Here is a 27912-nt window from a genome sequence, read left to right on the forward strand (position 1 = left end):
TCCCCACTCCCCCAGGGTACCCCGGCCAGGGGTGACTAGTTGGATATTTGATGCCACGGCCGCAGGGCACGGCATAAAAGTGACCCCCGGCTGTGGCATTATCTGTCCAGCTAGTGGAGCCCGATGCTGGTGTTAAAAATACGGGGGACCCCTACTCTTTTTGTCCCCCGTATTTTTGGCACCAGCACCAGGCGCAGAGCCCGGTGCTGGTTTTAAAAATACGGGGGATCCCCTGTCAATTTTTTCCCCGCATTTTTAGAACCAGGACCAGCTCAATGAGCCCGAGGCTGGTTATGCTTTGGAGGGGGGACCCCACGCCATTTTTTTTTATGATTTTACCCTTCCAGCATAAAAAAAAAAAAAAAAAAAAAAAAAAAAAAAAAATATTTTAAAAAATATATAAATAATATTTGTGCCTCCCAAAAAAAAAAAAAAAGTACCTAATCCCTTCTAATATAAATAGATCTGCTATTCCCAAAAAAAAACACACCAAAAAAAAACATGTTTAAATTTTTTTTATTTGTTTTCACCCTCCAAAGTGTGGCGGATTGAAAATGACGAATTTGCTGTCTAAAAGCACTGCTGTCGAATTTCAAAACTTGAATTGAATATGCTTTGGTCGAATTGCAGCACTTGTATCATTGCAGAAAAGTCGAATTTGCAAAAATTCGAATTTCAAAAAGTCGAATTTTGAAAGTCCGTTTTTTGGTCGGAAAGCACTGGATTGCATAGGGGAATTTTTTTTTTTGGTCGAAAATGACCCGAAATTCGACAATTTCGGGAATTCGACCACAATTGCATATACCCCTTAGTCTTTCCAAGTAAATTTAGTGATTTACAGATGCAGCCACGCTTGTCTATACTGTGATGTGTACGCAACTCAGCATGGATGGTATGGTTAGTGTGCCCGCGAATGAATGTGCCCATACATAACGAACGCTGGCTGCAACAAGTTGAAGCCCGTCTCTTATCTATTTATATCCTTCTGGAGATATGGCCTCCAGAATTGAACAAAGTATTCTAGACAAGGCCGTACCAATGACTTATACAGTGGCATTATTACTTCCTTCTTTCTGCTACAGATTCCTCTCCCTATGCAACCAAGCATCTGACTTGCCTTTCTAATTGATTCGTTACATTGCTTATCTGCCTTTAAGTCACTTGAAATAGAGACTTCTAAGATCTCTTTCCTAATCAATAGTTTCCAATATAGTTCCTTTAATACTATATTTAGAATTTGTGTTTTAGAGACCCACGTGAATGATTTTGCATTTTATTTTGGCATTACTCTGTACTTGCCATGCTCTAGACATTTTCTCTAGTCTGCATAGATTATCAATCATTTGTTTTACCTCTCCTGGTGTGTCTACCCTGTTGCACATATATGTGACTAGGGTGGCCAATCCCGGGATCGGGATTGGCGAGATCCCGGGATTTGAGGCCAAAAATGCCGGGATTTGAATCCCGGGATTGGAGCGTTCAATCCCGTGATTCACGTGCGCATGCGCACTAATGATTCTTGACCGGGCAGCGCCGATGAGCACTAGCGCTCGGCTCAGCCTCAGGCGCTGCCTGGACCTGGCTGCCCTGCTGTGTGCAGCGTGACGTCAGCGAGGTCACGCTGCACAGCCCCTTACCAGCTATGGCCGCTCCTTCTGCCCTCCAATGCGCCTGCCAGCCAGCCCTCCTGCCCGCCATGATTTTAAAGTTACGAGGACTCTAAAGCAGGTGGACTGTGAGTGATACTCACGCTACGCTGCTCTGCTGCCTGCCTCTGGACCCCTCTACTCCATAGTGAGTATTATATTTATCTATATATATAGAATTAATTAATGCTGCAGCACTCTGAGTCTTTTAAACATCAAATGTGTACTGGAAAAATCACATCATGATTTTTTCAGTACACCTTTGATGTTTAAACGACTCAGAGTGCCACAGCATTCATTTATCCCATTGCTTCCATCACTGAGGGCACTTTATTCCCTGAATCAGAGTGCCCAGCCGTATGTACCATATATAAATATATATATATATATATATATATATATATATATATTTATATAATACAATCCCAGGATTGAGCATTTTTCAATCCCGATCCCCGGGATTGGAAAAACGGCCAGGGATTGGCCTCCCTATCTGTGGCATCTGCAAAAAGGCAGTGGATGTTGATCTATTACTTTAGACACCCAATCAAAAAGGTCATTAAGATTTGTTTGACATGATCTGCTTAGTAAATTTGTGTTTCAGATTGTGTAAATTACTGGATTTGAGACAGTTTACGACTCTAAGTGCGTTTCCAATCATTTTCCTACTACTGATGTTAGGCTCATTGTATCTTCCTTGCTTCCGCTTTTGTGCAGTGGGAATACATTTGCTCTATTCCAGTTTTACAGAGTTACTCCTGTAATTAGTGACTGGTTGAATAAATAAGAATTTACTCACCGGTAATTCTATTTCCCGTAGTCCGTAGTGGATGCTGGGTACTCCGTAAGGACCATGGGGAATAGACGGGCTCCGCAGGAGACTGGGCACTCTTTAAAGAAAGATTAGGTACTACATCTGGTGTGCACTGGCTCCTCCCTCTATGCCCCTCCTCCAGACCTCAGTTAGGGAAACTGTGCCCGGAAGAGCTGACATTACTAGGAAAGGATTTGGAATCCAGGGTAAGACTCATACCAGCCACACCAATCACACCGTACAACTTGTGATAACTATACCCAGTTAACAGTATGAACAACAGCTGAGCCTCACTAAACAGATGGCTCAGAACAATAACCATATAGTTAAGCAATAACTATATACAAATATTGCAGAAGTCCGCACTTGGGACGGGCTTCCAGCATCCACTACGGACTACGAGAAATAGAATTACCGGTGAGTAAATTCTTATTTTCTCTGACGTCCTAGTGGATGCTGGGTACTCCGTAAGGACCATGGGGATCATACCAAAACTCCCAAACGGGCGGGAGAGTGAGGATGACTCTGCAGCACCGAATGAGCAAACTCAAGGTCCTCCTCAGCCAGGGTATCAAACTTGCAGAATTTTGCTAACGTGTTTGATCCCGACCAGGTAGCAGCTCGGCAAAGTTGTAAAGCCGAGACCCCTCGGGCAGCCGCCCAAGAAGAGCCCACCTTCCTCGTGGAATGGGCTTTGACTGATTTAGGATGCGGCAGTCCAGCCGCAGAATGTGCAAGTTAAATCGTGCTACAGATCCAGCGAGCAATAGTCTGCTTAGAAGCAGGAGCACCCAGCTTGTTGGGTGCATGCAGGATAAACAGCGAGTCAGTTTTTCTGACTCTAGCCGTCCTAGAAACAGATTTTCAGGGCCCAGACTACGTCCAGCAACTTGGAATCCTCCAAGTCCCGAGTAGCCGCAGGCACCACAATAGGTTGGTTCAAATGAAACGCTGATACCACCTTAGGGAGAAATTGGGGACGAGTCCTCAATTCAGCCCTGTCCATATGGAAGATCAGATAGGGGCTTTTACATGACAAAGCCGCCAATTCTGACACACGCCTAGCCGAAGCCAAGGCCAAAAGCATGACCACTTTCCACGTGAGATATTTCAACTCCACGGTCTGAAGTGGCTCAAACCAACGTGATTTTAGGAAATCCAACATAACGTTGAGATCCCAAGGTGCCAACTGGGGGCACAAAAGGGGGCTGAATATGCAGCACTCCCTTAACAAACGTCTGAACCTCAGGCAGTGAAGCCAGTTCTTTTTGAAAGAAAATAGACAGGGCCGAAATCTGGACTTTTATGGATCCCAATTTTAGGCCCATAGTCACTCCTGACTGTAGGAAGTGCAGAAATCGACCCAGCTGAAATTCCTCTGTTGGGGCCTTCATAGCCTCACACCAAGCAACATATTTTCGCCATATGCGGTGATAATGTTTTGCTGTCACATCCTTCCTAGCTTTTATCAGCGTAGGAATGACTTCAACCGGAATGCCCTTTTCCATCAGGATCCGGCGTTCAACCGCCATGCCGTCAAACGCAGCCGCGGTAAGTCTTGGAACAGACAGGGCCCCTGCTGTAGCAGGTCCTGTCGGAGCGGCAGAGGCCAAGGGTCCTCTGAGATCATTTCTTGTAGTTCCGGGTACCAAGTTCTTCTTGGCCAATCCGGAACGATGAGTATAGTTCTTACTCCTCTCTTTCTTATTATCCTCAGTACCTTTGGTATGAGAGGAAGAGGAGGGAACACATAAACCGACTGGTACACCCACGGTGTCACTAGAGCGTCCCACAGCTATCGCCTGAGGGTCCCTTGACCTGGCGCAATATCTTTTTAGCTTTTTGTTGAGGCGGGACGCCATCATGTCCACCTGTGGCCTTTCCCAACGATTAACAATCAGCTGGAAGACTTCTGGATGAAGTCCCCACTCTCCCGGGTGGAGGTCGTGCCTGCTGAGGAAGTCTGCTTCCCAGTTGTCCACTCCCGGAATGAACACTGCTGACAGTGCTATCACGTGATTTTCCGCCCATCGGAGAATCCTTGTTGCTTCTGCCATTGCCATCCTGCTTCTTGTGCCGCCCTGTCGGTTTACATGGGCGACCGCCGTGATGTTGTCTGACTGAATCAGCACCGGCTGGTTTTGAAGCAGGGGTTTTGCTTGACTTACGGCATTGTAAATGGCCCTTAGTTCCAGAATATTTATGTGTAGGGAAGTCTCCTGACTCAACCATTGTCCTTGGAAGTTTCTTCCCTGAGTGACTGCCCCCCAACCTCGGAGGCTTGCATCCGTGGTCACCAGGACCCAGTCCTGTATGCCGAATCTGCGGCCCTCGAGAAGATGAGCACTCTGCAGCCACCACAGCAGATACACCCTGGCCCTCGGGGACAGGGTGATCAGCCGATGCATCTGAAGATGCGATCCGGACCACTTGTCTAACAGATCCCACTGAAAGATCCTTGCATGGAACCTGCCGAAGGGAATTGCTTCGTAAGAAGCTACCATCTTTCCCAGGACTCGCGTGCAGTGATGCACCGACACCTGTTTTGGTTTCAGGAGGTCTCTGACCAGAGATGACAACTCCTTGGCCTTCTCCTCCGGGAGAAACACCTTCTTCTGTTCTGTGTCCAGAATCATACCCAAGAACAGCAGACGCGTCGTAGGAACCAGCTGCGACTTTGGGATATTCAGAATCCAGCCGTGCTGTTGCAGCACTTCCTGAGATAGTGCTACTCCGACCAACAACTGCTCCATGGACCTCGCCTTTATAAGGAGATCGTCCAAGTACGGGATAATTATAACTCCCTTCTTTCGAAGGAGTATCATCATTTCGGCCATTACCTTGGTAAATACCCTCGGTGCCGTGGACAGACCAAACGGCAACGTCTGGAATTGGTAATGGCAGTCCTGTACCACAAATCGGAGGTACTCCTGGTGAGGTGGGTAAATGGGGACATGTAGGTAAGCATCCTTGATGTCCAGTGATACCATATAATCCCCCTCTTCCAGGCTTGCAATAACCGCCCTGAGCGATTCCATTTTGAACTTGAACTTCCTTATATAAGTGTTCAAGGATTTCAAATTTAGAATGGGTCTCACCGAACCGTCTGGTTTCGGTACCACAAACATTGTGGAATAGTAACCCCGTCCCTGTTGAAGGAGGGGAACTTTGATTATCACCTGCTGGAGGTACAGCTTGTGAATTGCCGCCAGTACTACCTCCCTGTCCTTGGGAGTAGCTGGCAAGGCTGATTTGAGGTAACGTCCAGGGGAAGACGTCTCGAACTCCAGCTTGAATCCCTGAGATACCACTTGTAGAACCCAGAGATCCACCTGTGAGCGAACCCACTGGTCGCTGAAGTTCCAGAGACGGGCCCCCACCGCACCTGGCTCCACCTGTGGAGCCCCAGCGTCATGCGGTGGACTTAGTGGAAGCAGGGGAGGATTTTTGTTCCTGGGAACTGGCTGTCTAGTGCAGCTTTTTCCCTCTACCCCTGTCTCTGGGCAGAAAGGACGCGCCTCTAACCCGCTTGCCTTTCTGAGGCCGAAAGGACTGTACTTGATAATACGGTGCTTTCTTAGGCTGTGAGGGAACCTGAGGTAAAAAAGTCCACTTCCCAGCTGCTGCTGTGGATACGAGGTCCGAGAGACCGTCCCCAAACAATTCCTCACCCTTATAAGGCAAAACTTCCATGTGCCTTTTAGAATCAGCATCACCTGTCCACTGCCGAGTCCATAATACTCTCCTGGCAGAAATGGACATTGCATTAATTCTAGATGCCAGCCGGCAAATGTCCCTCTGTGCATCCCTCATATATAAGACTACGTCTTAAATATGCTCTATGGTTAGCAAAATAGTGTCCCTGTCAAGGGAATCAATGTTATCAGACAGGGAATCAGACCATGCTGCTGCAGCACTACACATCCATCCTGAAGCAATAGCAGGTCTCAGTATAGTACCTGAGTGTGTATACACAGACTTCAGGATAGCCTCCTGCTTTCTATCTGCAGGCTCCTTTAAGGCGGCCGTATCCTGAGAAGGCAGTGCCACCTTTTTTGATAAGCGTGTGAGCGCCTTGTCCACCTTAGGGGATGTCTCCCAGCGTAACCTATCCGTTGGCGGGAAAGGGTACGCCATTAGTAACCTCTTAGAATTCACTAGTTTCTTATCTGGGGAACCCCACGCTTCTTCACACAATTCATTTAACTCATCAGATGGGGGAAAAGTCACTGGCTGCTTTTTCTCCCCAAACATAATACCCTTTTTAGTGGTAACCGGGTTAATGTCAGAAATGTGCAACACATTTTTCATTGCCGTAATCATGCATCGGATGGCCCTTGTGGATTGTACATTTGTCTCATCCTCATCGACACTGGAGTCAAACTCCGTGTCGACATCTGTGTCTGCCATCTGAGGTAGCGGGCGTTTTTGAGCCCCTGATGGCCTCTGAGATGCCTGGGCAGGCGCGGGCTGAGATGCCGGCTGTCCCAAAGCTGCGTCATCGAACCTTTTATGCAAGGAGTTGACACTGTCGGTTGATACCTTCCACATATCCATCCACTCTGGTGTCGGCCCCGCAGGGGGCGACATCACACTTATCGGCACCTGCTCCGCCTCCACGTAAGCGTCCTCATTAAACATGTCGACACAGCCGTACCGACACACCGCACACACACACAGGGAATGCTCTGACTGAGGACAGGACCCCACAAAGTCCTTTGGGGAGACAGAGTATGCCAGCACACACCAGAGCGCTATATAACAGAGGGATTTACACTATACACAAAGTGAATTTTCCCCCAATAGCTGCTTATATCACAATTTGCGCCTAAATTTATGTGCCCCCCCTCTCTTTTTTACCCTTTCTGTAGTGTATACTGCAGGGGAGAGCCTGGGGAGCGTCCTTCCAGCGGAGCTGTGAAGAGAAAATGGCGCTGGCTGTGCTGAGGAAGATAGCCCCGCCCCTTCAGCGGCGGGCTTCTCCCGCTTTTTTAATAATAATTATGGCGGGGGATTAGGCACATATACAGTTTAGAACTGTATTATGTGCATTTTGCCACTTAAGGTATACTAATTGCAGCCCAGGGCGCCCCCCCAAGCGCCCTGCACCCACCAGTGAACGGAGCGTGTGGTGTGCTGTGGTAGCAATGGCGCACAGCTGCAGTGTTGTGCGCTACCTTATTGAAGACCGGAGTCTTCAGCCGCCGATTTTCTCCGGAATCTTCCGTCTTCTAGCTCTGCAAGGGGGACGGCGGCGCGGCTCCGGACGATCGAGGTCGGGCCCTGTGTTCGATCCCTCTGGAGCTAATGGTGTCCAGTAGCCTTAGAAGCACAAGCTAGCTGCAAGCAGGTAGGTTTGCTTCTCTCCCCTAAGTCCCACGTAGCAGTGAGTCTGTTGCCAGCAGATCTCACTGAAAATAAAAAACCTAACAAATACTTTCTTTATAGTGAACTCAGGAGAGCCCACTAAGTGCATCCAGCTCTGGCCGGGCACAGATTCTAACTGAGGTCTGGAGGAGGGGCATAGAGGGAGGAGCCAGTGCACACCAGATGTAGTACCTAATATTTCTTTAAAGAGTGCCCAGTCTCCTGCGGAGCCCGTCTATTCCCCATGGTCCTTACGGAGTACCCAGCATCCACTAGGACGTCAGAGAAAATAAGATTTTACTTACCGATAAATCTATTTCTCGTAGTCCGTAGTGGATGCTGGGGACTCCGTCAGGACCATGGGGATTAGCGGCTCCGCAGGAGACAGGGCACAAAACTAAAGCTTTAGGATCAGGTGGTGTGTACTGGCTCCTCCCCCTATGACCCTCCTCCAAGCCTCAGTTAGGATACTGTGCCCGGACGAGCGTACACAATAAGGAAGGATATTGAATCCCGGGTAAGACTCATACCAGCCACACCAATCACACCGTATAACTTGTGATCTAAACCCAGTTAACAGTATGACAAACGTAGGAGCCTCTGAACAGACGGCTCACAACAAATAACAACCCGATTTTTTTGTAACAATAACTATGTACAAGTATTGCAGACAATCCGCACTTGGGATGGGCGCCCAGCATCCACTACGGACTACGAGAAATAGATTTATCGGTAAGTAAAATCTTATTTTCTCTGACGTCCTAAGTGGATGCTGGGGACTCCGTCAGGACCATGGGGATTATACCAAAGCTCCCAAACGGGCGGGAGAGTGCGTATGACTCTGCAGCACCGAATGAGAGAACTCCAGGTCCTCTTTAGCCAGGGTATCAAATTTGTAGAATTTTACAAACGTGTTCTCCCCCGACCACGTAGCTGCTCGGCAGAGTTGTAATGCCGAGACCCCTCGGGCAGCCGCCCAGGATGAGCCCACCTTCCTTGTGGAATGGGCCTTGACAGATTTAGGCTGTGGCAGGCCTGCCACAGAATGTGCAAGTTGAATTGTACTACAAATCCAACGAGCAATCGTCTGCTTAGAAGCAGGAGCACCCAGCTTGTTGGGTGCATACAGTATAAACAGCGAGTCAGATTTTCTGACTCCAGCCGTCCTTGAAATGTATATTTTCAATGCCCTGACAACGTCCAGCAACTTGGAATCTTCCAAATCGCTAGTAGCCGCAGGCACCACAATAGGCTGGTTCAGGTGAAACGCTGACACCACCTTAGGCAGAAACTGAGGACGCGTCCGCAGTTCTGCCCTGTCCGAATGGAAAATCAGATATGGGCTCTTATACGATAAAGCCGCCAATTCTGATACTCTCCTGGCTGAAGCCAGGGCCAGTAGCATGGTTACTTTCCATGTAAGATATTTCAAATCCACCGATTTGAGTGGCTCAAACCAATGGGATTTGAGAAAATCCAAAACTACATTCAGGTCCCACGGAGCCACTGGGGGCACAACCGGGGGCTGTATATGTAGTACTCCTTTTACAAAAGTCTGGACTTCAGGAACTGAAGCCAATTCTTTCTGGAAGAAAATCGACAGGGCCGAAATTTGAACCTTAATGGACCCCAATTTGAGGCCCATAGACAATCCTGTTTGCAGGAAATGTAGGAATCGACCCAGTTGAAATTCCTCCGTGGGGGCCTTCCTGGCCTCACACCACGCAACATATTTTCTCCAAATGCGGTGATAATGTTGTGCAGTCACCTCCTTCCTGGCTTTAACCAGTGTAGGAATGACCTCTTCTGGAATGCCTTTTTCCTTTAGAATTCGGCGTTCAACCGCCATGCCGTCAAACACAGCCGCGGTAAGTCTTGGAATAGACACGGTCCCTGCTGAATCAGGTCCCGTCTTAGAGGTAGAGGCCACGGATTTTCCGTGAGCATCTCCTGAAGTTCCGGGTACCAAGTTCTTCTTGGCCAATCCGGAGCCACGAGTATCGTTCTTACTCCCCTTTGCCGTATAATTCTCAGTACTTTTGGTATGAGAGGCAGAGGAGGAAACACATACACTGACTGGTACACCCACGGTGTTACCAGAGCGTCCACAGCTATTGCCTGAGGGTCTCTTGACCTGGCGCAATACCTGTCCAGTTTTTTGTTGAGGCGAGACGCCATCATATCCACCTTTGGTTTTTCCCAACGGTTCACAATCATGTGGAAGACTTCTGGATGAAGTCCCCACTCTCCCGGGTGTAGATCGTGTCTGCTGAGGAAGTCTGCTTCCCAGTTGTCTACTCCCGGAATGAACACTGCTGACAGTGCTATCACATGATCTTCCGCCCAGCGAAGGATCCTTGCAGCTTCTGCCATTGCTCTCCTGCTTCTTGTGCCGCCCTGTCTGTTTACGTGGGCGACTGCCGTGATGTTGTCCGACTGGATCAACACCGGCTGACCCTGAAGCAGGGGTTTTGCCAGGCTTAGAGCATTGTAAATTGCTCTTAGCTCCAGTATATTTATATGAAGAGACATCTCCAGGCTTGACCATACTCCCTGGAAGTTTCTTCCCTGTGTGACCGCTCCCCAGCCTCTCAGACTGGCATCCGTGGTCACCAGGACCCAGTCCTGTATGCCGAATCTGCGGCACTCTAACAGATGAGCACTCTGCAACCACCACAGAAGAGACACCCTTGTCCGTGGCGATAAGGTTATCCGCTGATGCATCTGCAGATGCGATCCGGACCATTTGTCCAGCAGATCCCACTGAAAAGTTCGTGCGTGGAATCTGCCGAATGGAATTGCTTCGTAAGAAGCCACCATCTTTCCCAGGACTCTTGTGCGTTGATGCACAGACACTTTTCCTGGTTTTAGGAGGTTCCTGACAAGTTCGGATAACTCCTTGGCTTTCTCCTCCGGAAGAAACACCTTTTTCTGAACCGTGTCCAGAATCATTCCCAGGAACAGCAGACGTGTTGTCGGGGTCAACTGAGATTTTGGAAAATTCAGAATCCACCCGTGTTGTTGCAGCACTACTTGGGTTAGTGCTACTCCGTCCTCCAGCTGTTCTCTGGACCTTGCCCTTATCAGGAGATCGTCCAAGTAAGGGATAATTAATACGCCTCTTCTTCGCAGAAGAATCATCATTTCGGCCATTACCTTGGTAAAGACCCGAGGTGCCGTGGACAATCCAAACGGCAGCGTCTGAAACTGATAATGACAGTTTTGCACCACGAACCTGAGGTACCCTTGATGTGAAGGGCAAATTGGGACATGCAGGTAAGCATCCTTTATGTCCAGGGACACCATAAAGTCCCCTTCTTCCAGATTCGCTATCACTGCTCTGAGTGATTCCATCTTGAACTTGAATTTTTGTATGTACAGGTTCAAAGATTTCAGTTTAGAATAGGTCTTACCGAGCCGTCCGGCTTCGGTACCACAAATAGCGTGGAGTAATACCCCTTTCCCTGTTGTAGGAGGGGTACCTTGACTATCACCTGCTGAGAAAACAGCTTGTGAATGGCTTCCAATACCGTCGCCCTGTCTGAGGGAGACGTTGGCAAGGCAGACTTTTGGAACCGGCGAGGGGGATACTTCTCGAATTCCAACCTGTAACCCTGAGATACTACCTGCAGGATCCAAGGGTCCACCTGTGAGCAAGCCCACTGTGCGCTGAAATTCCTGAGTCGACCCCCCACCGCTCCTGAGTCCGCTTGTACAGCCCCAGCGTCATGCTGAGGGCTTTGCAGAACCCTGGGAGGGCTTCTGTTCCTGGGCAGGGGCTGCTTGCTGCCCTCTCTTACCCCTTCCTCTGCCCCGGGGCAGATATGACTGTCCTTTTGCCCTCTTGTTCTTATAGGACCGAAAGGACTGCGGCTGAAAAGACGGTGTCTTTTTCTGTTGGGAGGGGGTCTGAGGTAAAAAGGTGGATTTTCCGGCAGTTGCCGTGGCCACCAGATCCGATAGACCTACGCCAAATAATTCTTCCCCTTTATACGGCAATACTTCCATATGTCGTTTGGAATCCGCATCACCTGACCACTGTCGCGTCCATAAACTTCTTCTGGCAGATATGGACATCGCACTTACTCTCGATGCCAGAGTGCAAATATCCCTCTGAGCATCTTGCATATAAAGAAAAGCATCCTTTAATTGCTCTATAGTCAATAAAATACTGTCCCTATCCAGGGTATCAATATTTTCAGTCAGGGAATCCGACCAGACCACCCCAACACTGCACATCCAGGCTGAGGCGATGGCTGGTCGCAGTATAACACCAGTATGTGTGTATATACTCTTTAGGGTAGTTTCCAGCCTCCTATCAGCTGGATCCTTGAGGGCGGCCGTATCAGGAGACGGTAACGCCACTTGTTTTGATAAGCGTGTGAGCGCCTTATCCACCCTAGGGGGTGTTTTCCAGCGCGCCCTAACCTCTGGCGGGAAAGGGTATAATGCCAATAACTTTTTTGAAATTAGCACTTTTCTATCTGGGTTAACCCACGCTTCATCACATACATCATTCAATTCCTCTGATTCAGGAAAAACTACAGGTAGTTTTTTCACCCCCCACATAATACCCCTTTTTGTGGTACTTGCAGTATCAGAGATATGCAAAGCCTCCTTCATTGCCGTGATCATATAACGTGTGGCTCTACTTGAAAATACGTTTGTTTCTTCACCGTCGACACTAGATTCAGTGTCCGTGTCTGGGTCTGTGTCGACCGACTGAGGTAAAGGGCGTTTTACAGCCCCTGACGGTGTCTGAGACGCCTGGGCAGGTACCAACTGGTTTTCCGGCCGTCTCATGTCATCAACTGATTTTTGTAATGTGCTGACATTATCACGTAATTCCATAAACAAAGCCATCCATTCCGGTGTCGACTCCCTGGGGGGTGACATCACCATTACCGGCAATTGCTCTGCCTCCACACCAACATCGTCCTCATACATGTCGACACACACGTACCGACACACAGCAGACACACAGGGAATGCTCTTATCGAAGACAGGACCCCACTAGCCCTTTGGGGAGACAGAGGGAGAGTTTGCCAGCACACACCCAAGCGCTATAATATATATGGGAACAACCTTATATAAGTGTTGTATCCTTATAGCAGCTTAAATATATAAAATATCGCCATAAAAAGTGCCCCCCCTCTCTGTTTTACCCTGTTTCTGTAGTGCAGTGCAGGGGAGAGTCCTGGGAGCCTTCCTCACAGCGGAGCTGAGCAGGAAAATGGCGCTGTGTGCTGAGGAGAATAAGCCCCGCCCCCTATTCCGGCGGGCTTTTCTCCCGTAGTTTGTAATATCTGGCAGGGGTTAAATACATCCATATAGCCTCAAGGGCTATATGTGATGTATTTTTTAGCCATAAAAATAAGAATTTACTTACCGATAATTCTATTTCTCGGAGTCCGTAGTGGATGCTGGGGTTCCTGAAAGGACCATGGGGAATAGCGGCTCCGCAGGAGACAGGGCACAAAAAGTAAAGCTTTTCCAGATCAGGTGGTGTGCACTGGCTCCTCCCCCTATGACCCTCCTCCAGACTCCAGTTAGGTACTGTGCCCGGACGAGCGTACACAATAAGGGAGGATTTTGAATCCCGGGTAAGACTCATACCAGCCACACCAATCACACCGTACAACTTGTGATCTAAACCCAGTTAACAGTATGATAACAGAAGAGCCTCTGAAAGATGGCTCCCTAAACAATAACCCGAATTAGTTAACAATAACTATGTACAGGTATTGCAGATAATCCGCACTTGGGATGGGCGCCCAGCATCCACTACGGACTCCGAGAAATAGAATTATCGGTAAGTAAATTCTTATTTTCTCTATCGTCCTAGTGGATGCTGGGGTTCCTGAAAGGACCATGGGGATTATACCAAAGCTCCCAAACGGGCGGGAGAGTGCGGATGACTCTGCAGCACCGAATGAGAGAACTCCAGGTCCTCCTTTGCCAGGGTATCAAATTTGTAGAATTTTACAAACGTGTTCTCCCCTGACCACGTAGCTGCTCGGCAGAGTTGTAATGCCGAGACCCCTCGGGCAGCCGCCCAAGATGAGCCCACCTTCCTTGTGGAATGGGCCTTAACAGATTTAGGCTGTGGCAGGCCTGCCACAGAATGTGCAAGTTGAATTGTGTTACAAATCCAACGAGCAATCGACTGCTTAGAAGCAGGCGCACCCAACTTGTTGGGTGCATATAGTATAAACAGCGAGTCAGATTTTCTGACTCCAGCCGTCCTTGAAATGTATATTTTTAAAACTCTGACAACGTCCAACAACTTGGAGTCCTCCAAGTCGCTTGTAGCCGCAGGCACTACAATAGGCTGGTTCAGGTGAAACGCTGATACCACCTTAGGGAGAAAATGCGGACGCGTCCGCAGCTCTGCCCCATCCGAATGGAAAATTAAATAAGGGCTTTTATAAGATAAAGCCGCCAGTTCAGATACTCTCCTGGCGGACGCCAGGGCCAGTAACATAGTCACTTTCCATGTGAGATATTTCAAATCCACATTTTTTAGTGGTTCAAACCAATGGGATTTGAGGAAATCTAAAACTACATTTAGATCCCACGGTGCCACCGGAGGCACCACAGGAGGCTGTATATGCAGTACTCCTTTGACAAAAGTCTGGACCTCAGGAACTGAGGCCAATTCTTTTTGGAAGAATATTGACAGGGCCGAAATTTGAACCTTAATAGATCCCAATTTGAGACCCATAGACAATCCTGATTGCAGGAAATGTAGGAAACGACCCAGTTGAAGTTCCTCCGTCGGAGCACTCCGATCCTCGCACCACGCAACATATTTCCGCCAAATGCGGTGATAATGCTTCGCGGTGACTTCCTTTCTTGCCTTAATCAAGGTAGGAATGACTTCTTCTGGAATGCCTTTTCCTTTTAGGATCTGGCGTTCAACCGCCATGCCGTCAAACGCAGCCGCGGTAAGTCTTGGAATAGACACGGTCCCTGCTGAAGCAGGTCCTGTCTTAGAGGTAGAGGCCACGGATCGTCCGTGACCATCTCTTGAAGTTCCGGGTACCAAGACCTTCTTGGCCAATCCGGAGCCACTAGTATCGTTCTTACTCCGCTTTGCCGTATGATTCTCAATACCTTTGGTATGAGAGGCAGAGGAGGAAACACATACACCGACTGGTACACCCAAGGTGTTACCAGCGCGTCCACAGCTATTGCCTGCGGATCTCTTGACCTGGCGCAATACCTGTCCAGTTTTTTGTTGAGGCGAGACGCCATCATGTCCACCATTGGTCTTTCCCAACGGTTTATTAGCATGTGGAAAACTTCTGGATGAAGTCCCCACTCTCCCGGGTGAAGATCGTGTCTGCTGAGGAAGTCTGCTTCCCAGTTGTCCACTCCCGGGATGAACACTGCTGACAGTGCTATCACGTGATTCTCCGCCCAGCGAAGGATCCTGGCAGCTTCTGCCATTGCACTCCTGCTTCTTGTGCCGCCCTGTCTGTTTACATGGGCGACTGCCGTGATGTTGTCCGACTGGATCAACACCGGTCTTCCTTGAAGCAGAGGTTCCGCCTGGCTTAGAGCATTGTAGATTGCTCTTAGTTCCAGAATGTTTATGTGAAGAGACTTTTCCAGGCTCGACCACACTCCCTGGAAGTTTCTTCCTTGTGTGACTGCTCCCCAGCCTCTCAGGCTGGCGTCCGTGGTCACCAGGATCCAATCCTGTATGCCGAATCTGCGGCCCTCCAATAGATGAGCCCTCTGCAACCACCACAGAAGAGATACCCTTGTCCTTGGAGACAGGGTTATCCGCAGGTGCATCTGAAGATGCGTGCATTGATGTACAGACACCTTTCCTGGTTTTAGGAGATTCCTGACCAGGTCGGATAACTCCTTGGCTTTTTCCTCGGGAAGAAAAACCTTTTTCTGAACCGTGTCCAGAATCATCCCTAGGAACAGCAGACGAGTTGTCGGCATTAATTTGGATTTTGGAATATTCAGAATCCATCCGTGCTGCTTTAGCACCTCTTGAGATATTGCTAATCCCATCTCTAGCTGTTCTCTGGACCTTGCCCTTATTAGGAGATCGTCCAAGTATGGGATAATTAATACGCCTTTTCTTCGAAGAAGAATCATCATCTCGGCCATTACCTTTGTAAAGACCCGAGGTGCCGTGGACAAACCAAACGGCAGCGTCTGAAACTGATAGTGACAGTTTTGTACAACGAACCTGAGGTACCCCTGGTGTGAGGGGTAAATTGGAACGTGGAGATACGCATCCTTGATGTCCAAGGATACCATAAAGTCCCCTTCTTCCAGGTTCGCTATCACTGCTCTGAGTGACTCCATCTTGAACTTGAACTTCTTTATGTACAGGTTCAAGGACTTCAGATTTAGAATAGGCCTTACCGAGCCATCCGGCTTCGGTACCACAAATAGAGTGGAATAATACCCCTTCCCTTGTTGTAGAAGAGGTACCTTGACTATCACCTGCTGAGAGTACAGCTTGTGAATGGCTTCCAAAACCGTCTCCCTTTCGGAAGGGAACGTTGGTAAAGCAGACTTCAGGAAACGGCGAGGTGGATCGGTCTCTAATTCCAACCTGTACCCCTGAGAGGATCCAGGGATCTACCTGCGAGTGAGCCCACTGCGCGCTGTAATTTTTGAGACGACCTCCCACCGTCCCCGAGTCCGCTTGAGAAGCCCCAGCGTCATGCTGAGGCTTTTGTAGAAGCCGGGGAGGGCTTCTGTTCCTGGGAAGGAGCTGCCTGTTGCTGTTTCTTCCCTCGACCTCTGCCTCGTGGCAGATATGAATAGCCCTTTGCTCTCTTATTTTTAAAGGAACGAAAGGGCTGCGGTTGAAAAGTCGGTGCCTTTTTCTGTTGGGGAGTGACTTGAGGTAGAAAGGTGGATTTCCCGGCTGTAGCCGTGGCCACCAAATCTGATAGACCGACTCCAAATAACTCCTCCCCTTTATACGGCAAAACTTCCATATGCCGTTTTGAATCCGCATCGCCTGTCCACTGTCGCGTCCATAAAGCTCTTCTGGCCGAAATGGACATAGCACTTACCCGTGATGCCAGTGTGCAGATATCCCTCTGTGCATCACGCATATAAAGAAATGCATCCTTTATTTGTTCTAACGACAGTAAAATATTGTCCCTGTCCAGGGTATCAATATTTTCAATCAGGGACTCTGACCAAACTACCCCAGCACTGCACATCCAGGCAGTCGCTATAGCTGGTCGTAGTATAACACCTGCATGTGTGTATATACTTTTTTGGATATTTTCCATCCTCCTATCTGATGGATCTTTAAGTGCGGCCGTCTCAGGAGAAGGTAACGCCACTTGTTTTGATAAGCGTGTTAGCGCCTTGTCCACCCTAGGAGGTGTTTCCCAGCGCTCCCTAACCTCTGGCGGGAAAGGGTATAATGCCAATAATTTCTTTGAAATTATCAGCTTTTTATCAGGGGCAACCCACGCTTCATCACACACGTCATTTAATTCTTCTGATTCAGGAAAAACTATAGGTAGTTTTTTCACACCCCACATAATACCCTGTTTAGTGGTACCTGTAGTATCAGCTAAATGTAACGCCTCCTTCATTGCCAAAATCATATAACGTGTGGCCCTACTGGAAAATACGGTTGATTCGTCACCACTGGAATCAGTGCCTGTGTCTGGGTCTGTGTCGACCGACTGAGGCAAAGGGCGTTTTACAGCCCCTGACGGTGTTTGAGGCGCCTGGACAGGCACTAATTGATTGTCCGGCCGCCTCATGTCGTCAAACGACTGCTTTAGCGTGTTGACACTATCCCGTAATTCCATAAATAAAGGCATCCATTCTGGTGTCGACCCCCTAGGAGGTGACATCCCCATATTTGGCAATTGCTCCGCCTCCACACCAATATCGTCCTCATACATGTCGACACACACGTACCGACACAGCAGACACACAGGGAATGCTCTAAACGAAGACAGGACCCACTAGCCCTTTGGGGAGACAGAGGGAGAGTCTGCCAGCACACACCAAAAAGCGCTATATATGACAGGGATAGCCTTATAATAAGTGCTCCCTTATAGCTGCTTTATATATATCAAGATATTGCCATTAAATTTGCCCCCCCTCTCTGTTTTACCCTGTTTCTGTAGTGCAGTGCAGGGGAGAGACCTGGGAGCCGTCCTGACCAGCGGAGCTGTGAGAGGAAATGGCGCCGTGTGCTGAGGAGATAGGCCCCGCCCCTTTTTCGGCGGGCTCGTCTCCCGCTATTTTGTGAATACAGGCAGGGGTTAAATATCTCCATATAGCCTCTGGGGGCTATATGTGAGGTATTTTTAGCCTTTATATAGGTTTACATTTGCCTCCCAGGGCGCCCCCCCCCAGCGCCCTGCACCCTCAGTGACTGCGTGTGAAGTGTGCTGAGAGGAAAATGGCGCACAGCTGCAGTGCTGTGCGCTACCTTTAGAAGACTGCAGGAGTCTTCAGCCGCCGATTCTGGACCTCTTCTTACTTCAGCATCTGCAAGGGGGCCGGCGGCGCGGCTCCGGTGACCATCCAGGCTGTACCTGTGATCGTCCCTCTGGAGCTGATGTCCAGTAGCCAAGAAGCCAATCCATCCTGCACGCAAGTGAGTTCACTTCTTCTCCCCTCTGTCCCTCGTTGCAGTGATCCTGTTGCCAGCAGGAATCACTGTAAAATAAAAAACCTAAGCTAAACTTTCTCTAAGCAGCTCTTTATGAGAGCCACCTAGAATTGCACCCTTCTCGGCCGGGCACAAAAATCTAACTGGAGTCTGGAGGAGGGTCATAGGGGGAGGAGCCAGTGCACACCACCTGATCTGGAAAAGCTTTACTTTTTGTGCCCTGTCTCCTGCGGAGCCGCTATTCCCCATGGTCCTTTCAGGAACCCCAGCATCCACTAGGACGATAGAGAAAGGTATTTACATTGCTGCCCAGGGCGCCCCCAGCAGCGCCCAGCACCCTCCGTGACCGTTGGTGAGAAGTGTGTGACAAACAATGGCGCACAGCTGCAGTGCTGTGCGCTACCTTCAAGAAGACTGAAGAGCCTTCTGCCGCCGGTTTCTGGACCTTCAATCTTCAGCATCTGCAAGGGGGGTCGGCGGCGCGGCTCCGGGACGAACCCCAGGGTGAGACCTGTGTTCCGACTCCCTCTGGAGCTAATGGTGTCCAGTAGCCTAAGAAGCCAATCCATCCTGCACGCAGGTGAGTTGAACTTCTCTCCCCTAAGTCCCTCGATGCAGTGAGCCTGTTGCCAGCAGGACTCACTGAAAATAATAAACCTAAAAACTTTTTCTAAGCAGCTCCTTAAGAGAGCCACCTAGATTGCACCCTGCTCGGACGGGCACAAAAACCTAACTGAGGCTTGGAGGAGGGTCATAGGGGGAGGAGCCAGTACACACCACCTGATCCTAAAGCTTTAGTTTTGTGCCCTGTCTCCTGCGGAGCCGCTAATCCCCATGGTCCTGACGGAGTCCCCAGCATCCACTTAGGACGTCAGAGAAATCCTGTTAATGTTATTATCAGCACCATTTTAAGACCTTTTAGAATCCTTGGATGTATCCCATCTGACCCCATTCATTTACCTCCTCTCAGTATTAGGAGTACCGTCAGGACCTTCTCCTCTGTAAATGTACTTGTATGTATCCAACATACTATTTAAATTGTGGCCCCTTCCCCTGTCTTTCTGTAGTGAATACAGAGCAAAAGTAATTATAAAGATGATCTGCTATGTGAATATGAAAGGTTACTGAAGACCCTACATGTGAAAGAGCTTACAAAAAAGGTCAGAGCTGAAACAAAAAGAGCAGGTAGACTCAGTGCCAACTGGAATTGTAACAATCGAGTACCGGTGAATGTACAATCTGCTTTAGTAAACAAGAGGACTTTTATAGGGGTGTGGATCATCAAATCGACAGAGTCTAGGTCGACAATGTTTAGGTCGACCACTATAGGTCGACAGTCACTAGGTCGACAGGGTCTGAAGGTCGACAGGGTCTGAAGGCCGACAGGGTTTCTAGGTCGACATGAGATTTTCATGTTTTTTTGGTGTTTTCTCCGTATAGTGACTGGGAAGCCCAATTAGTGCACCGTGTCCCCTCGCATGGCTCGCCATGCTTCTGGCAAGGTGCCTCGCGTTCCAATCGTAGTCCACGTGGATCGTTAAGTATGGAAAAGTTCAAAAAAAGGAAAAAAAATTGAAAAACTCATGTCGACCTTTTGACCTAGCACATGTCGACCTAGAAACCCTGTCGACCTATAGTGGTCGACCTAAACAGTGTCGATCTTCAGACCAGATCCCCTTTTATACAGCAGTTGAGTTTCTAAAGACTGGAGGTGGTTAAGGTGTGGAAGAGCACTGGCTAGCACTACAGAATTAATCTTGTAAGGGAAAGTGGCTTATCTAATTAATAATGTTCAAAAAAGAGAACAAAACCTCACTCATGTTTTAATAGAAATAAATGAAGCCACTCTGAAAGCTTACGTTTTCTGAGAAAATTGCTGGGACTTTTTTTTTTTTTATCACCACTATTTAACAATCAGAATCTGCTAACCCATTATGCACATGCAATGACTTAACATCCTATTAGCATAAAGTCTATAAACTTACTGTAACTAGGAAAGTTTGGTTACGCATCTGTCGTCTATCAATGACATCCTAGGACCACAAATAGGCTGCTCCCAAGCATCATAAATGGTTGCAAACCACTACAATTATATGTATAGGCGCTAACTCTAAAAGATGAATGTGTGATGGGAACTTCCCTTAATTAGTATGTATCAAGGCGATGTATAGTTCCTCCAAGGTCCTGTCTCCAAAATATCTTCTGCCAAATTCAACTCGAATAATCCCCGAGTTCATATGGAGAGGAAAGAAAAACCATATAGCATAGTACGTACAGATAATCAATGATATATATGCTCTATGCAGTCTCCTCCCTGAATGACACTTATTGGTGGTGTACGGGACAGAGATACTAATCCAATTACCAGATCTGTAAATTCAATCAGGCGTATAACAGTATCCCTTTCAATCAAACCAAATGTTAACTCCACAGACCCTGAACACAGTGTTTCTCAGAATTTCAGACTTCTTCCCCAAATGACTCTACACGCAGTGGCCCACTGATATTGAAATGGCTCAATTACCAGACTCAGATGTACGTTCAGCATGTATCAACGTCCTTTGTGATGTTCATGGACACACAAACCGACCCGGATCCAGCATCAATTCACATAAAAAAATGTATAAAAGAAACGCATAGCATAATACGTTTTTTTATTTTTTAAAAGATTTAAAACAACTGCTGGACTAATTCCCTACTGGAATCCAAATGTACAGTATGCACAATTACCAAATGAAATGTGTAAATCGAACAATTAAAAAAAACTGTATCCTCTGCTCCTTATCCCAAGCTCATCAGGTGACATAGGTGACAATAGGATTGAATCAATTACCAGAAATCACGAGTATATAGGTATGTATACTCTAGATGGTGTGGAGAAAGGTGTCCTCCCAGTTCGCGTTCCGGATCGCTCTCTGGACTCCTCACCTATCCTGGTTGTTAGAAACAAACACCGTGCCTCCGTAGCCGCCCTCTACCAACGCGTTTCAACCCGCACTCGGGTCTTTCTCAAGGTAATGAGCATGTCCCCTCCTTGTCCTGTATTTAAATTCCCTTCATCCAATAAGGGGCCTTCACTATCCCCAATAACTACACTCAGCTGTATACCCGCCTTACTCCCCGGTCCGTTGTCATGACTACCGGTCTCAAACTTCCTGTCTGCCCGATCCGTTGTCATGGATACCATTCTATACTTCCGGTCACCCTGATCTCCGTGGCGGCTTCCGGCTGCTGCTTCCGTAACCACGGGTCCACCGTGTCCTGAATGCCCCTCCGTCTAATCCTATCCTTCCCCCTCTTGTTTACGGGCGATGGTAGTCCTTAAGTGTCCAAAACTTCCTTCTTATCTCGGCCCGCTCGCCATGGTCTCTGTCTCCTCTGCTTCCGGTTTGGCGTGATCACCGTCTACGTCACTTCCGGTTTGGTGGTTACCTTGGCGACCGATCCGTGTATAGTAGGAAGTCCTTTTCCTTTTCCTTTCAGTTACCATGGTGATCATGTTCGCTGCTATTGTCCACTTTGCAATGTATTGCCATCAGCTTGGATATATTCAAGATGTACAGGAAATCATGATCGTGGGAATCCTATTCCCTTCTCACTCATGTTAACTTGATTTTTACTTTCATCCAAGGATTATCCTCAAAGCAAAGGAAAATGAAATTAATAATTAATGACAGATGTAGTGTTGAAACACTACATCTGTCATTAATTATTAATTTCATTTTCCTTTGCTTTGAGGATAATCCTTGGATGAAAGTAAAAATCAAGTTAACATGAGTGAGAAGGGAATAGGATTCCCACGATCATGATTTCCTGTACATCTTGAATATATCCAAGCTGATGGCAATACATTGCAAAGTGGACAATAGCAGCGAACATGATCACCATGGTAACTGAAAGGAAAAGGAAAAGGACTTCCTACTATACACGGATCGGTCGCCAAGGTAACCACCAAACCGGAAGTGACGTAGACGGTGATCACGCCAAACCGGAAGCAGAGGAGACAGAGACCATGGCGAGCGGGCCGAGATAAGAAGGAAGTTTTGGACACTTAAGGACTACCATCGCCCGTAAACAAGAGGGGGAAGGATAGGATTAGACGGAGGGGCATTCAGGTCACGGTGGACCCGTGGTTACGGAAGCAGCAGCCGGAAGCCGCCACGGAGATCAGGGTGACCGGAAGTATAGAATGGTATCCATGACAACGGATCGGGCAGACAGGAAGTTTGAGACCGGTAGTCATGACAACGGACCGGGGAGTAAGGAGGGTATACAGCTGAGTGTAGTTATTGGGGATAGTGATGGCCCCTTATTGGATGAAGGGAATTTAAATACAGGACAAGGAGGGGACATGCTCATTACCTTGAGAAAGACCCGAGTGCGGGTTGAAACGCGTTGGTAGAGGGCGGCTACGGAGGCACGGTGTTTGTTTCTAACAACCAGGATAGGTGAGGAGTCCAGAGAGCGATCCGGAACGCGAACTGGGAGGACACCTTTCTCCACACCATCTAGAGTATACATACCTATATACTCGTGATTTCTGGTAATTGATTCAATCCTATTGTCACCTATGTCACCTGATGAGCTTGGGATAAGGAGCAGAGGATACAGTTTTTTTTAATTGTTCGATTTACACATTTCATTTGGTAATTGTGCATACTGTACATTTGGATTCCAGTAGGGAATTAGTCCAGCAGTTGTTTTAAATCTTTTAAAAAATAAAAAAACGTATTATGCTATGCGTTTCTTTTATACATTTTTTTATGTGAATTGATGCTGGATCCGGGTCGGTTTGTGTGTCCATGAACATCACAAAGGACGTTGATACATGCTGAACGTACATCTGAGTCTGGTAATTGAGCCATTTCAATATCAGTGGGCCACTGCGTGTAGAGTCATTTGGGGAAGAAGTCTGAAATTCTGAGAAACACTGTGTTCAGGGTCTGTGGAGTTAACATTTGGTTTGATTGAAAGGGATACTGTTATACGCCTGATTGAATTTACAGATCTGGTAATTGGATTAGTATCTCTGTCCCGTACACCACCAATAAGTGTCATTCAGGGAGGAGACTGCATAGAGCATATATATCATTGATTATCTGTACGTACTATGCTATATGGTTTTTCTTTCCTCTCCATATGAACTCGGGGATTATTCGAGTTGAATTTGGCAGAAGATATTTTGGAGACAGGACCTTGGAGGAACTATACATCGCCTTGATACATACTAATTAAGGGAAGTTCCCATCACACATTCATCTTTTAGAGTTAGCGCCTATACATCTATTGCTCAACACACACACAAATTTAGAACCAGGGGTTTTGGAGGGATTCCCCTATTTGCTAATAGAGATGGGCTGCCAACAATAAGCGCACATTAGGACAACCCAACATTTTTTAACATACACTACAATTATAACCTCTTTCAATAGAAAGCAAGATTGTAGTATGTGTGTATAACCCTTACAGAAACCACAGGTGCCACAGCTACCCTACAGAAGAGAAAGCTAGCAAGCCTGAGAAGACCCAGATCAGTTATAAAGAGAGAAACATAAAACAAAACAAAAAAACTGGGGGGAAAAAAAAGTGGAAACATTATTTGCTGAAGTCTGCATCTTATTTATAATCCAAGCCTGGGTTATGAAGGAGGTAATAAGCTAAAGGAGATGGAGAGATCATTGTGGAAGACATGGGGTCTGTAACTACTGCAACCCGACAACAGAATATAGCTCCACCACCCAAATTGACTGGAGGCAGCCAAAAACAATTTTGAGCAATACAAAAAGATAACCTCTTCATTAAAAGATTTGGGTAAAACATGGCAGGTAATGTGGTGTATTTCTGTGTTGGTGTGCAGGTATGCTTTAGTGCAGGCATCCCCAACCATGGTCCTCAAGGCACACCTTTTAGTGATATCCAGGCTGCAGCACAGATGGTTAAATCAAAATAACTGAGCTACTAATTATGTCACCTGTGCTGAAGCCTGGATATCACTAAAACCTGCACTGTTAGTGTGCCTTGAGGACAGTGGTTGGGAATGCCTGCTTTAGTGGTATAAATTATTGGGCAGAGGTATTAAATATATTGTGACTAGAGGTAGTCTTGCCACAAGATGTTTCAGGGATGGTACGTAGAGCTTCGGCGAGAATGGGCAGACAGTGATGCAGGAACACAGGGTACTAATACACTGTTTTTGGTGCACTGTGAACAAGGTATCGATTCGGTATTTTGCCAGGTCGACACGGGTCGTAGTGCAGTGTGAACAGGTCACTGCTGAACTCCTGGGTCGATTGACCCGGTAATTCAACTTGGGAATAAAGAAGAGTTATTCCCGGGGAGTTACTGGGTCAGGCACAGTGTTAACGGGTTAACCGGGACTATGCGACCCGGGACCCATTCACAGCATAGGGAGAGGCGGCGCTGGAGATTTTGTCTTCTTCAGCGCCACTTCCGCTCCTGCCCCCGATGCTGCCTCTGGCCCCGCCCCTGGATTGCAACCCGCCCCGGCATATTGCCAGGTTGGGAAGCCACCCAGTTCACATTGCACAGGTCCAATGCCAGGTCACACTCGGGCAGGACCCGTATCCAGTTCCCGTGTGTGATCTGGCAATGTGAATGGAGTATGAGAGGTAGTCTTGGCACACGTTGTTTCAGGGATGGTACAGAAGGCAAGTAGTAATTTAACACCTGTTATTCAACTATAGCTAGCAATACTCGGTATGTAAGCTTTACATAAATATGGAAAATTACATGACCGATTTGGATTAATACTAATTATTACACAGTGGCATTACCACTGGAATTTGTTTAAATAGAGCAACAGAAATACATGGCTATTGCAAAGAGATGCTTTACTTCTGCTCTGGGGGCATTACTTCTAGACTGTTTTTCTTTTTAAACCTATGGAGAACACAAACACTTTATCAAAGTCCCCTGCTCCTGTTATATGGAGCTCAACAAAATGACATGCCAAATTGTTTGTGCATAGCGCATACAACTTGGACGGTGTGATCCCATGCGGCACCTGCATGTAAGAGCACAGAGCTGTAGGGATTGGGTTTGGTTGATCGGCATTTGCGGGCTCGCCGCACTCGCCACAGGTTCTATTCCCACTCTATGGGTGGGAATAGTCCCTGTTACTCGGCATGCCGACTGTCGGGCTGTTAATCGATAGGGATTCTGGCGTCAGTATAGTGACCGGCGGGTGGGAGACGCATCGGATCTGAATCAGAGATAAAACACACATATGATATGGCACTTTCCACACGATTTATCGACCCGATGGGTCAAAATCATGTCAAAAAGGGCCAAATCGTACTAGTGTATGGGCACCTTTACAATTTACATTGTGGATGATCAAATTACTAGGACACATCTTAACAGAATATATACAAAGTTCTTACCTTCTGTGTTTCTATGTGCTTTTCCAATATTTCCTGCTTTTTCTTCCTCACATCTTGCTGAAGTTTTAGAGCTTCCTGTAAAATTAATTTTGAAGGAGAAAAAAAAATAAAGAGTTGTTCTACAATGGAATACATTCAAAAGGAAATTTTGTAAACTTGCCAAATCTTGTTGTTTAGAAAATGACTGGTAGACTATGCAGAGTCTTTGGTGACAAACGGTCTATGGATGCTGCACTGCAGACTTCCAAAGTCGCTTAATTTTAATGTTAACAGTACAAGTGAAATTCCTCTCTTAAATAAAGTGTGAACTAATGATGCACTTTATAGTGAAGTTTCAAAGTTAAATATAACTAGGTGTGTATAATAAATATATATATATATATGGGTTCACTACGATATGCCGGCGGTCGGGCTCCCGGCGACCAGCATACCGGCGCCGGGAGCCCGACAGTGTGGCGAGCGCAAATGAGCCCCTTGCGGGCGCGCCACGCTATTTTATTCTTCCTCCAGGGGGGTAGTGGACCCCCACGAGGGAGAATAAGTGTCGGTATGCCGGCTGTCGGTATGCCGGCGCCGGTATACTGTGCGCCGGGATCCCGTCAGTCGGCATACTGAAGACCACCCATATATATATATATATATATATATATATATATATACACACACACACATATACACACATACACACCACCGTTTAAAAGTTTGGGGTCACCCAGACAATTTCGTGTTTTACATTAAAACTGACTTATTTATCAAATAAGTTGCAAAATGAATAGAACATATAGTCAAGACATTGGCAAGGTTAGAAATAATGATATTTATTTGAAATAATAATTCCGCGTCTCACAAATGTTCTTCTGTGTGATCCAAACACCTCAAACTTCGATTCGTCTGTCCATAACACTTGTTTCCAATCTTCCTCTGTCCAATGTCTGTGTTCTTTTGCCCATATTAATCTTTTCCTTTTACTGGCCAGTCTCAGATACAGCTTTTTCTTTGCCACTCTGCCTAGAAGACCAGAATCCCGGAGTCGCCTCTTCACTGTAGACGTTGACACTGGCGTTTTGCGGGTACCATTTAATGAGGCTGGCAGTTGAGGACCTGTGCACCGAGGTCTCCTACTTCTCTTTCTACTCTGGATAGAGCCTGTTTGTGCTGTTCTCTTAAAGGAGTAGTACACACTGTTGTAGGAAATGTTCAGTTTCTTGGCAAGTTCTCGCATGGAATAGCCTTCATTTCGAAGAACAAGAATAGACTATCGAGTTTCACATGAAAGTTCTCTTTTTCTGGCCATTTTGAGAGTATAATCGAACCCACAAATGTGATGCTCCAGATACTCAACAAGCTCAAAGGAAGGCCAGTTTTATAGCTTCTCTAACGAGCAAACCCATTTTCAGCTGCGCTAACATATTTGCACAAGGATTTTCTAATCATCCATTAGTCTTCTAACGCAATTAGCAAACATAATGTACTATTAGAACACTGGAGTGATGGTTGCTGGAAATGGGCTTCTATACATTTATGTAGATATTCCTTTAAAAACCAAATGTTTGCAGCTAATATAGTCATTTACCACATTAACAATGTACAGAGTGTATTTCTGATTAATTTAATGTTATCTTCATTGGAAAAAACAGTGTTTAAAAAATAATCGTTATGGTAGACATACAGTTGATAACGCTATTACTCATAACTCAATAATATTGGGATATGAGGTAGCGACAGCGGACTGGCACCAAACGATCAAAGCTTTTGGCCTTCCAGCATGCAACGGACCCGTCCCTATATCCCCGCCTCTTGGATTAGGCAAATCAGTTGTTTTTCCAAAGCTCGAGGTAGGAGCATCATAGAGAGCCCTAATAAGGTGAGAAGAACACACATGCACACCCTTCCGTATAAGAAGGAAGAGGTTAGTGAGTGAAAGGATCCTCAAATCAAGTGCGTTAAGGTGGGATCCCTGTGGACTTAGCAGAAATAGCATTATCAACGGTAAGTCTACCATAACGATTATTTCTCCGGTGGGATCCACAGGATAACAATGGGATTTCCCAAAGC

The 27912-nt window shown here is 47.2% G+C and overlaps 1 protein-coding gene across 3 annotated transcripts in view; it reads right to left on the reverse strand.

Moving 5' to 3' along the window:
• Positions 1–27912, reverse strand: part of RBM26 (RNA binding motif protein 26) — a 421593-nt gene that overhangs the window by 57038 nt on the left and 336643 nt on the right. For all 3 annotated transcript variants that reach the window (XM_063952997.1, XM_063952996.1, XM_063952995.1), the window contains exon 17: positions 25858–25932. In XM_063952997.1, coding sequence (XP_063809067.1) covers positions 25858–25932 — 75 coding nt within the window. The remainder of the gene's footprint in view (positions 1–25857; positions 25933–27912) is intronic.

This window comes from Pseudophryne corroboree, chromosome 2 (assembly GCF_028390025.1).
Source record: "Pseudophryne corroboree isolate aPseCor3 chromosome 2, aPseCor3.hap2, whole genome shotgun sequence".
Taxonomy (NCBI): Eukaryota; Metazoa; Chordata; class Amphibia; order Anura; family Myobatrachidae; genus Pseudophryne; species Pseudophryne corroboree.